General features: G+C 53.0%; 2 protein-coding genes across 2 annotated transcripts in view; one reads left to right on the forward strand and one right to left on the reverse strand.

Moving 5' to 3' along the window:
- The first annotated feature begins 3736 nt into the window (after nucleotides 1-3736).
- Tlx2 (T cell leukemia homeobox 2) lies at nucleotides 3737-5875 on the forward strand. The gene is made up of 3 exons (XM_004634120.2): nucleotides 3737-4480; nucleotides 4809-5046; nucleotides 5155-5875. The coding sequence occupies exons 1-3, from the start codon at nucleotides 4084-4086 to the stop codon at nucleotides 5369-5371; spliced, it is 852 nt and encodes a 283-aa protein (XP_004634177.1). The 5' UTR covers nucleotides 3737-4083; the 3' UTR covers nucleotides 5372-5875.
- A 1540-nt stretch (nucleotides 5876-7415) lies between these two features.
- The window catches only part of Dqx1 (DEAQ-box RNA dependent ATPase 1), an 8924-nt gene continuing 5169 nt past the window's right edge, over nucleotides 7416-11170 (reverse strand). The window contains exons 8-11 of the mRNA XM_023718356.1: nucleotides 9302-9421; nucleotides 8954-9144; nucleotides 8077-8267; nucleotides 7416-7878 (exon numbers count right to left, since the gene is read on the reverse strand). Of these exons, the coding sequence (XP_023574124.1) occupies nucleotides 7722-7878; nucleotides 8077-8267; nucleotides 8954-9144; nucleotides 9302-9421 (659 nt within the window). The 3' untranslated portion in view covers nucleotides 7416-7721. The remainder of the gene's footprint in view (nucleotides 7879-8076; nucleotides 8268-8953; nucleotides 9145-9301; nucleotides 9422-11170) is intronic.

An 11170-nucleotide genomic window follows, 5' to 3' on the forward strand; every position in this document is an offset into this window, starting at 1 on the left:
AGTGTTCAGTTAAGATTTTCTGGGTGAACAAGTGAGTGAATCCAGATGGTAATGATGATCTTCTAGGTTAGGGCTTTAGCAGTGGAAAGGAAAAGGAAAAGGAGCATGTGAAACATTTCAGAGGAAAGCAGAGTGGAGGGGTTTAGCCAGGAGTTGATTTGGTAGGCTTGGGTAAGACGGTGAATGAGGGCTTTGAGAGGTAAGCACATCCTCAAGCCAGTTGGATTTAAGGAGCATCAGGAAGGCAGGGGGTGCTGGCAAGAAGGCCAGGAGAGTAGGAGGCTCAAGTGTCAGGTTTCAGTATTCTCTAGATGGATCTGAGAGTTGAGGGTACAGGAATAGATGAAGCCTGAAAAGGTGGAGATGCAGAAAGCACAAGAATGATCACAATCCTAAGTAGAAAACACAAGCTCAGTGGAAGAAAGACACAAGCAATGACACTGAAAGACCAAGATAGAACATAAGATGATGCTGCATGAGTCAAAGAAAATATATTGCAAGAAATAGTTGGTAGGGCTGGGGAGATAGCTCAGTAGAATAAGCGCTTGCCTGGCAAGCACAAGGGCCTGAGTTCAATCCCCAGTTCCGCAAAGAAAAAAAAGAAAGAAAAAGAAATAGTTGGTGATAAATGAAGTAAGGCATGAGAGAGAAGTATGGAGGACACCAGACACTAAGAGCTCTTTGAGAAAGGGCCAGAGTAGAGAAGCCAGCTCACACTGGGTAAAAACAAGAATAAATGAGGAAATGGAGTCAGTAGGCATGGGCAGTAAAAAAGCAAATAAAATAATTTCTCCTGAAGGGCCAGGCCAAAATTTTGTCCAGATGATACAGATCTGAGATGGTTGTGGGCTGGAAGGACTACACTGATGAGAGAAATTATGATATAGGAATGGGGAACAAAAGGAATGAAGGACACCCCCTAACAGCAGGAAGGAAGGGAGGGAGGGAGGGAGGGAGGGAGCAGAACTGGAGGCTTGTAGCTTGGCTTCCTGAAGGCCTAAAGACTAGAGGGTGCTGTAGAAATATGGGACACGGTGAGGCAAATCTAAAGTGCTGTGAGCAGGAGGTGCTTGGGCCTGAGCCTCCATCCTCAACATAAACTAGTAGGAACCAACCTTTCCCTGAGAATCAGAGAGGTGGAGGCAAGAAGGGAAATTCTACTGGGCATGGTAGTGCAAGCTTCTAATCCCAGCACTTAGGAGGCAGAGGCAGAAGGATGGGGAGTTTGAAGCCAGACTGGGCTACATAATGAGTTCAAGGCCAGCTTGAACTGTATAATGAGACCCTATAGGTGAGGGGAGAACAAAGGAGGGGGGAGCAGGAGAGAGAGAGAGTTCTTTTTTGTTGGTCTGCTTTTCTTTCTGAAATAAGGTCTCACTATGTAGTTCAGGCTGGCCTTGAATTCTCAGGGATTCTTCTGCCTCAGCCTCCTGAGAATGCTGGGAATAATTATGCCATGTGCCACCATGACTGGCTACTAAAACCTTTTTCTTTTCCTGTGGGGTATGGTGGCACTTACCTATAATCCCAGCACTCCTTGGGAGGCTGAAGCAGGAGAAGCCCTTGGAGTTCAAGGCCAGCTTGAAGCATGCATCAAGACCCTATCTCTAAAAAAAATTATATCTTTTTTCTCCCTTAAACTCTTCCAAATGTCAGTTTGTGCTACTGAGTTTGTGACCATTCTCAGTGGGTCAGGTGGGCAATGTCTGAGTGCAGTACTTTCTGCACTGGCTAACCTCTAAAGGAAAGGATGCCTGGGGAGCTGGTCTGCACAACGTTTTCCACATTCATTGATATACTCATTGTTTCATTGGAGAAGGATTTATTCAGCTTGGTTGAACACACTTTGGTTTCCAACCTCACCCCAGCTTCCCTCCAGAGCAGGGAAAGGGACTAACTAGCAAACTCACCGTTCAGCCAGCCCTCAGAGGCTGTTTCTTTGCTGTCTCCCAGGTTTTGCTTTTCACTTCCGGTGGACATATGCTGTCTCTAAAGGAGCCTCCCTCTGCTACTGAGCCCTTGGGTGAAGGGTTCTGGGAAGGGGTGCAGAGGTGGTAATGTACTTTGGTTTCACCAAGATCAAAACACAGCCAATAAATCAGTAAGCGCATCCGTGTGCTTTTAGAAGGAGTTGTTAGCAGGGCTGCAAAAACTACTTGACAGACATGACCAAGGTGGAGGAAGTTATCACAGAGTGATAACCGCTCCTACCATGGTTCCTGTCCTTCAGGCTAAGGACAGAGACCATTTTTTCTTCTCTGTCTTCCTGCCCAGATGCCCAAATACCATTCCTGGTTCCCAGGAGGAAAAAGACCCTCTCACCCTGCCCCAGGCGCCGAGTTGCCAGCCCATCTGCTGGGGAGGAAGGAGGGGCCAGGCGTTCCCAGGGGATCCTGAAGAATCAGTTGGAAGACCCGAGTTGGGGAGCCCCATCTAGTACACTTAGAAGCATTTCGGTTCACCCGGGAAACTCGCAGGGTGGAGCCGAGCCTACAATGCGCAGGGAGTGAGAGTTGCGGGTTGGCGCCGCGGGGCGGGGTCTTTTGGCCACGATATGTTTGAGGCCTGCTGAGCCGCAGGTCGGTGCCCACCCTCTGCAGGATGGCAGGGGCGCCCCCCTCCCCGCGCCCAGTTCACCGGCTCGGAGGCGCCAGGGCCCCCCCAAGGGCCGGGGCGGGCGGGGGAAGGTAATGTAATTCCCGCCCGGCTAACCTGATTATGGCGGCCTGCACCGGGCAGGGTGGCGGCGGGGGCGGGTCTAAGGCTGGGGGCCCGCGCGGCCCGGGTCCCCTTCCTGGGAAGGACGAAGAGTTCACACTCTCCCAGTTCCAGAGTTCAAGGCCAGAGGTCACAAGGTCGCCCAGTGACTTCAGTCTTTCTCCACCTCCCTTCTCTGGCACGCTCGCGGCGGGCGCACTTTCTGGGGATTGGATGGGGTGCAGGGTCTAGGGGAAAAGAGGAACTGGGCTCCCCCCAGGCCTCCGCGAGCCCCATGTGCTGCCTGGGAGAGGGGAGAGTGAGTGAGAATGGACCTCCAGGTGCAGAAGAGGGGCCGCATCCCACGAAGGGATTTTGCACTTCTCGACTGAGTTGGCCGGCCTTGAGCCGCAGGTCCCATTTACAACGATTTCAGAAAATCGAAATTCTAGGAAACGGCACCATTTACTACTGGCTCGCCCGGACGGGGCCGGGGGACCCTACAGGAGAGGACAGGAGGTGCCCCAGCATCTGAGCCCGGGGCGGTGGTCCCCACCCTCGCCCACCAAACGCGTCCTGCAACCCTTCCCACACCTGTCCTCTTCCTTGGGCCTCCGGGTCGCGGGTAGCTGTTCCCTGCCACTTCTTACGCAGCCGGGAAGCCACAACGAGATTTGGCCTTAAAGGGCACTTATGTCCGGGCCCGAACGAATCCAGGAGCTGGCCAGCGGACCCCATCGGGAGGTGGCGAATGGGAGCTGGGAGGAGGCACCTGCCGAGGATGCTGGCCGGGCAGAGGCAGCCCGAAGGCTGAGGCCAGCGAGGTTGCAGGCGCGGCGAAGTCTCGGCTGACTCAGCTCCCGGGCGCGCCCCTCCCGCTCTCAGCCTGGCTCCTAAAGGCCCTCGTCCTCCGCTGCCTCCACCCCGCACATACCCGCGGCTGCTCAGCGCAAACAGGCGTCCGTTTCCCTTTAACGGCCCGGCCCCGCCCCTGCCCTACCCCCAACCCGCACTGCCCACCCGGGGCCGATCTGTCAGTCATTGCCCGGGCCCTGGCCGGCCAGCCCTCTCCACCCGGTACCCGGGCAGCGGCCCCGCAGCCGAGCGTCCATCTGCCTTCGGACCCAGCGAGGGAGCTCCGGGGGCCCCGGCCGGCCCACTCCTCCGGGATGCGAGTCCCTGCACCGACGCCCGGCAGGGGCGGGCACCCGCGCAACTGCTCCGGGTGCACCGGGAGGCTGCTGTTGCCGGGACCCCCGCGCCCGGCTGAGCCCAGCCCGGCGGGCCCCTAAGGCCACCGCCCGGAACGCACTGCCGGGGTTCCGGAGCCGCCGGGGCGCCCTTCCCAGCCTCGGCCCCTCTGGCGGTCCTCCCTGGCCTGGACCCATGGAGCCCGGGGTGCTGGCCCCGCACAGCCTTCCTCACCACGAGCCAATCAGCTTCGGCATCGATCAGATCCTGAGCGGCCCTGAACCCCCCGGGGGCGGCCTGGGACCGGGTCGCGCGGGCCAGAGCCCAGGGGAGAGCGCAGCGTTCTCGGGCGGATTCCACGGAGCCTCGGGCTATGGCCCCGCGGGTTCCCTGGCTCCGCTGCCCGGCACCTCCGCAGTGGGCCCGGGCGGCGTGATCCGCGTACCGGCTCACCGCCCGCTGCCCGTGCCACCCTCGGGGGGCGCCGCCGCGGTGCCGGGACCCTCGGGTTTGGGCGGCGCCGGGGGCCTAGCGGGCCTCACCTTCCCCTGGATGGACAGCGGCCGCCGCTTTGCCAAGGACCGGCTCACGGGTGAGGTCGCTCGACGCCTCCGGCGTCACGCCCTTCCCTGCTTGCGCATCTTTCCGTTCCAAATCCCGGAACCCTTTCGACCTTCTCCCAAATTAAACCTGGGATCTTCTCCCGACCAGATCTCTCGGTCCCAAGGACAGAGGCCATGGGCAAGGAGCTGCAGTCCTCACTGCCACCCCTGCGCCCATGCTCTGGGCAGGGCCGGGTGAAGCGGGGTCTCCTTTGCCTCACTCTAGCGGCAGGGCCCGCCTTCCCCGGGGCGCCTCTGCTGCTGCGGGGCGACACCTCGGAGCAGCCACAAACCCTGTCCGCTCTCTTCCTCCCGCAGCTGCGCTCTCGCCCTTCTCTGGGACGCGCCGCATCGGCCACCCGTACCAAAACCGCACGCCCCCAAAGCGGAAGAAGCCGCGCACGTCCTTTTCCCGCTCGCAGGTGCTGGAGCTGGAGCGGCGCTTCCTGCGCCAGAAGTACCTGGCCTCGGCCGAGAGGGCGGCGCTGGCCAAGGCCTTGCGCATGACAGACGCACAGGTCAAGACCTGGTTCCAGAACCGGCGCACCAAGTGGCGGTGAGTGGTGGACGTGGCCAGGATCTGGCGGAGAGGTGGTGATGGGGGCTGTCACCTGGTGGGGAGGCAGGCGGGAGCCACTCCCTGACCCCGGCTCTGCCCGTCCAGGCGCCAGACGGCCGAGGAGCGCGAGGCCGAGCGGCACCGAGCGGGTAGGCTGCTCCTGCACCTGCAGCAGGACGCGCTCCCACGGCCGCTGCGGCCGCCGCTGCCCCCGGACCCACTCTGCCTGCACAACTCATCGCTCTTCGCGCTGCAGAACCTGCAGCCCTGGGCAGAGGACAACAAAGTGGCTTCCGTGTCCGGGCTGGCCTCGGTGGTGTGATCTGCGCCGCCAGATGGACCCGGCGCGTGGACTCTGGCGACCGAAGTATGAGAAGCAGCAGAACTTGTGACACCGTCGAGGGCTCCTTGGCCACCCGCCGGCATCCAGGCCAGCAGCGAGCAGATGCCGGCGCGATCCAACGCGGCCTTTCCCGCCATTTTTCACTAAAGACCTGTTAAACAGCTGCTGGGACAAGAGCCCCCCAGAGGGCGGGACCTGCAGGACAGTAGCCAATGAGGTGTGTGTGGGGGGACTTGGGGGGCGGTTGGCCAGCCCGTGGCCTCAGAGGTCTCCGCCAAGCTACAAGGCCAGCAGTGCTGGGCAAGGGGTGGCTGCAGCCAGGGCTGTTTTGGGTCTATATACCAAAGGTGTGAAGGAAGTTGCCCAGGAAGCAGAGGAAGAGGAAGAGCCAGAGATGAAAATCTGGCTCACTGTGACAGGGATCAGAGGGTTGTCCATGCCCAGCATCCCGCCCCACAACTGTAAAACAATTATTAAGGATTCCTTCTTGATTCTGAGTCTCATGTTTTCATGTGGTCAATCTGCTGGGACATACTACTACTTGAACTTCACAATACACCTGTGCTATAGAGCAGAGAGGTGCTTCCGGGCCTGAAGAAAGCAATCTAGGAAGAAAGTTTAGCTCTGGTGCTCTGCAAGGACAAGGAAAGGGAAAGAGGAAATACTGGACTAGTCAATGGGTCCAGTGGAGTCAGGGTAAGCAGAATTTGGTAAATATTTAGGAAGTGACAAACTCTCGAAGAATCAAAGGTCACTTCAAGATTGGATAGGTGGAGAATCAGGAAATCTATGGTGCTGTGGATGAAGAGAAAATTATGAGGTTTGTAGTAAGATTATTATTAGTAGTATTATTTTGTATTTTAGGGAAGGGTCTACAGGGTGTTCAGGGTCTCACTACTAGATCTGACTTGTAGCATCCGCCTGTTTACAGCCTCCCAAGAGCTGGGATTACAGGTGCACACCACCAGGCCCAGTCTCAATTGCTGTCTCTGCATGCCCCAGGGGCAGGCCTGAGGTGATTAAACCCCCAGCCCCTGAGCCTGCTAGCAGGTGCTTTAATCTGCTGAGCTATTTGGCCAGCCCAGTAAGATTAATTTTGTAGGTGAAACTAACTAGAGGAAAGAATATCTGGGGATTGGATGACATCCACAGAGATGGAGAAAGAATAAGACCAGATAGAATCCTCAAGGGAAGAAACTCTGAGAAGAAAAGCAGAGTTCTAGGTGTGAACCTTTCTATCCATGAGATTCTGCAAGCCCTTTTACAACATGCAAGATGATGGAGGATACCAAAGTTCATAGTCCAGGGGCATAAAAGGGAAAGGAGTACCCAGCCAAAAAGGAAGAAAAGAGTGATGCCCCTGAAATTTTTAGAAAGACTTCAGCAGCCCAGTGTGCTGGCACAGGCCTGTAATCCTAGCACTAGAGGCTGAGGCAGGAGGATCACAAGTTCCAGCCTAGCTAGGGTAACTTAGCAAGATCTTGTTTCAAAAGTAAATATTTTTTAAAAGGGGCTGGGGGTAGCTCAGTGTGAAGGTCCTGGGCTCAGTCCTGAGTATCACCACCACTACACACACACACACTGAAATAAAGACTCAATTTATGGATGGGCAAGAGGCTGCCAGGAAGCTTGCTGATGAGTTAGGAGGTAGTTGTGATAGCCTTCATGTTTAAGGAGCTCTATGAGCTGGGTCCAATATTGGGAGTTGGAAAGAATAGGATTTAAAGTAGATGAAGAAAGGGAAGAAAGAGAATCTGTTTAATTCTTCTACCAGCCCTATTCCTTCTTCCCTGGATCCTGGAACATTGTGACAAAGGGAAGACAGGCAGAGCAGTGACCAGCTGTAGGCAGGCTACTGACACTGCGTGCTAGTGACAGCTATGTGAGGGAGATGACACAGGCGTGAGCGGAGGTGGGAGCCAGGCAACAGATGACAGCTGCAGGAGCTGGTCTTGGATCTTTGACATAGTGTGGTCTCTGACTCATGGATGTTGTATATGGTGCTGCAGAACCAAAATAAAAATTTGGTATCATAGGAAAATCTTTTTATGGACCAAAAGGGAGTACAAGTGTGGGTTTGGCATGTGTTGGCGGAATGGGAAGTATGTCAGTTCCGCACCAATAAACAGTAGGAAAGCTAAGGCTGTGTAGATGGTGGCTCACCCCATTCCCACCATGCCCATCCCACTGTTTCTTGGGACTTAGGTTCTATGATGTACGTCTGATCCTAAAGTTTGGGTTTCCAAATGTGGCTTGCTGCTTTGGTGCCAGACTGAAGGAGGCTCTCATGCTATGAGGTGAGCTTGGCTCCACTCCCTGGGCAGGCAGGTCACTGCAGGACACAGGCATTGCTGAGCTCCTGGGCAGAGGACGTTGCTTCGTCTGCTGATGAATCTGCCATTCCTTCCCTCAGCTGGTTCAGGAGGTCTCTGCTCTCACTGGGTGGCAAGTTACTCAGGAAGTAGGGGGGCGCCAGCTCCACCAGCCTACCAGAGAGAGTCAGAGTTAGGTGATCTGCATCTTCTCCTTCGAAGCAGACTAGAACTTCCCAGCAGCCCTTCCACAAGCCCTCTGCCCTCAAGACATATGTTGCTACAGACCCTTACAATCCCTTCTTAAGTCTCCCCATCTTTAGTTTTGGCCCCTGGAAGAATGGGCAGTGAAGAAGGGGTACAATGACTCACATCTCAGGTTGAATCTCAGAAACAACAGAGAGGCAGTTGTCTTTGGATATGGAGAAGCTGTGATACAGCACCCACTGCGGGGGCCTGGCTGGAGCCCGGCGCTGTCGGTAGCAGCAGTACGAGGACAGCTGGGCCACATGCTTATGGGTTAAGAGCAGGTAATTTCCAGTCCCATCTGTGTCTCGGGCCACCTCAGAAGACAAAAATATGGAAAGAATAAATACATAAGGCAGAATAGAAGAGATGGGGACTGAAAAAGAATTAGTAAGAATGGTGAGGGGTTGTTTTTTTTTTTTTTTTGGTACTGGGGATTGAACTCAGGACTTTGTACCTGACGGGCAAGTGCTTATTCTACTGAGCTATCTCCCAGCCTGAGAGTTTTAAAGTAAAGCATTAATTACCTGTAGGTATTGTCTAGTCCCAACATACGATATGGCATTTTCGGCAGTTCTTGAAATTGAACCCAGGGCCTTTGCACTACACCCCCAACCCTGGTATTTTAAGACAGTGTCTTACTAAGTTGCCCAGGCTGGGACTAGAACTTTTTTTTTTTTTTTTAGACAGGTCTCCTTATGTAATTCAGGCTGGCTTTGAACTATGTATTCTAGCCTGGCCTTAAACCCATGGCAAATCTCCTGCCTCAGCTTTCTAAGTACTAGGATTATAGGCATGTACCCCTTGACTGGGACTCAAGTTTTCAAATCTTCCTGCCTCAGCCTCCCAGGTGCTAGGATTATAAGCATGAACCACCTTGTCCAGCTTCTAAGGAATCTTTTGAATGATCACTTGGACTGTAATTTCAGAGGTGACATACTGATATTTATTCCCTCTGCCTTTTGCTCCTTTTATCACCCTCACTCCAATACTTTCTCCTCACTTTGAGGAAGTATCCTGACACCAGTGCTTTCTGAAGGTCTCTGCGATTCTGCTCAGAGCCAAAGGCTGGTTGAGACAAGGGAAGTTCAATTCGCTGCATGAGCTCTAGGAGTTCCCCCCGAAGTTTACGGGCTTGGCGCAACGCTGCCCAATTTAGACCTCGAGCCTGACACCAAGCTTCATCCTCTCCACCTAGAAGACAAGAGACAGCTACAAACAGAGTCCTTCAAACTCTGGGAAGAACACAAGCCAGAGGTCCTCTTTCCCCAAGGCACAGAGATCTGCATTGGCTGCACACCACTGCCCCTTCTGGAAACGCTGGGATTCTGTAAAAGGGAAGGCCGCTCACTTTGGATGAAGGCTTCATACACCTGGATCAGAGAGCTGTGGTCACCGTCTGTGTGTTCCAGGGCCCGACGCAGGGCAGCTTCTTCTGCACACAGTGGAGGACGAGTGAACCCCGGGGCAGCTGGAGGCGGAAGAGAGGAAAGTGGCTTTGAGGAATGAACAGGTCCATAGTATAGGTGGAATATGGAAAGAGCGTGTCACTGTGGGAACTTTATTTAAAGGACACTGATAACTTTTAGGTATTTTGCACTGTTAGACACTGAAAATAAATATAGCCAGCCAGCCCTCCACATGTGGCTTCTGCATCTGTGGGTTTAATGAACTGAAGATTGTATGGGAAAAATTTGCATCAGGACTGAGCATGCATAGACTGTTTTCTTTCAAGACAGGGCCTCCCCCTGTAGTTTGGCTGACCTTGAACTCACTATATAGCACAAACATGCCCCAAACTGCCAGCAACCCACTTGCCTCAGCCTTCTGAGTGCTAGGATTACAGGCATGCACCACGACTGGCCCAGACTTATTATTCCTTAAACAACACAGTATAGCATTTAAATAGTATTCATATTGTGATAGGTATTGTAAGTAATTGAGATGATTTAAGTTATACAGAGAGATGCACAGATTATGAGCAAATGCTGTTCCATTTTATTGTAAGAGAATTAATAAGCATCAGTGGATTTTGGTATCTGTAGAGAATTTTGGAATTAATTTCTCATGGATATTGAGGGATAGCTGTAAATGACAGTCAAGAAGATTAGATTTTGGTGACAAAGACCAACAAATAAGCGATGTGATAAGCATGCTGGTAGGGTAGTCTTGAAACAGAGTAGGGTGGGTAATCCAGGCTTGGGTTATGGCAATGAAGGTGACATGGGAGGCAAGGATGAGGCTCCTTGGGCCAAGTTTTTTTTTTTAATGTATTTGGTATAGGGTCTCACTGCGCACCTCGGACTCATAGTGAGCCTCCTGTTTTCAGCCTCCCCAGTGCTGGGATTACAGCATGCGCCACTACGCCCAGATTTGGTGGTCAGCTCAGTGCACCTGGAGATACCAGGGAACGAACCCTGGTCCCCGCGCTTGCCTAAGCAGGTGCTTAGTCTGCTGAGCTATCTTCCTCCCCCCACAGGTCTATCAACTTTATTGCACTGGTTGTCTTCACAACATATAATCTTTTATTCTGACAAAGACATAACTATGATTCTTCTTCATATTGCATAGTAGTATTCAAACAACCTCACAAGAACTTAATGAAACTACATGGATAAATTACTTTAAATATCACACCTAAGATTCAGAATTTTCTTTAAAAATATTTTTAAAATATAAATAGTTTAATCTACAAATACCATGTACATGAGGAAGAGCTCTGTTCAAAAACAATTTTTCAGTGGAATAATAGGAAGCTTCTCTAAAATTACTTCACTGAATTGCTGAGCTATCTTACCAGCCTTCCTTGGGCCAAGTTTTGAGTTTGAGTAGGAGTTATCTCAGTGGACAAGAGGCAGGGAGAATAGTCAAGGCTGTGGGAACAAGGTAGAGAAGTTAATAGCATGGCGTATTTCGGGAACTGCAAGCTGCCTGGTTTGGGTAGAGGGAGAGATGTGGCAGAATAGCAGGAGATACAGCTGGAGGGTAGGCAGTGGCCAGATGTGCTGTGCACAGGAGCTGCCACTCTGCCTTGAAGGTAAAGAAAACCTGCTGAAGAGAAGTCTGTAAGCAGGAGAGGCCACCATTCAGAAACACTGACAGGATTAGGTGGGAGACGCTGCTGGCATCCAGCTGAGCCGGAGGAAGACCTGACAACAAACTTGCAGGACAGCAGATGAATTTTATTTAGGATACAAAAATGAAGAAAGTCTAGAGGAAG

The sequence above is a fragment of the Octodon degus genome, unplaced genomic scaffold, assembly GCF_000260255.1.
Source record: "Octodon degus isolate 3935 unplaced genomic scaffold, OctDeg1.0 scaffold00058, whole genome shotgun sequence".
NCBI classification, from domain to species: Eukaryota; Metazoa; Chordata; class Mammalia; order Rodentia; family Octodontidae; genus Octodon; species Octodon degus.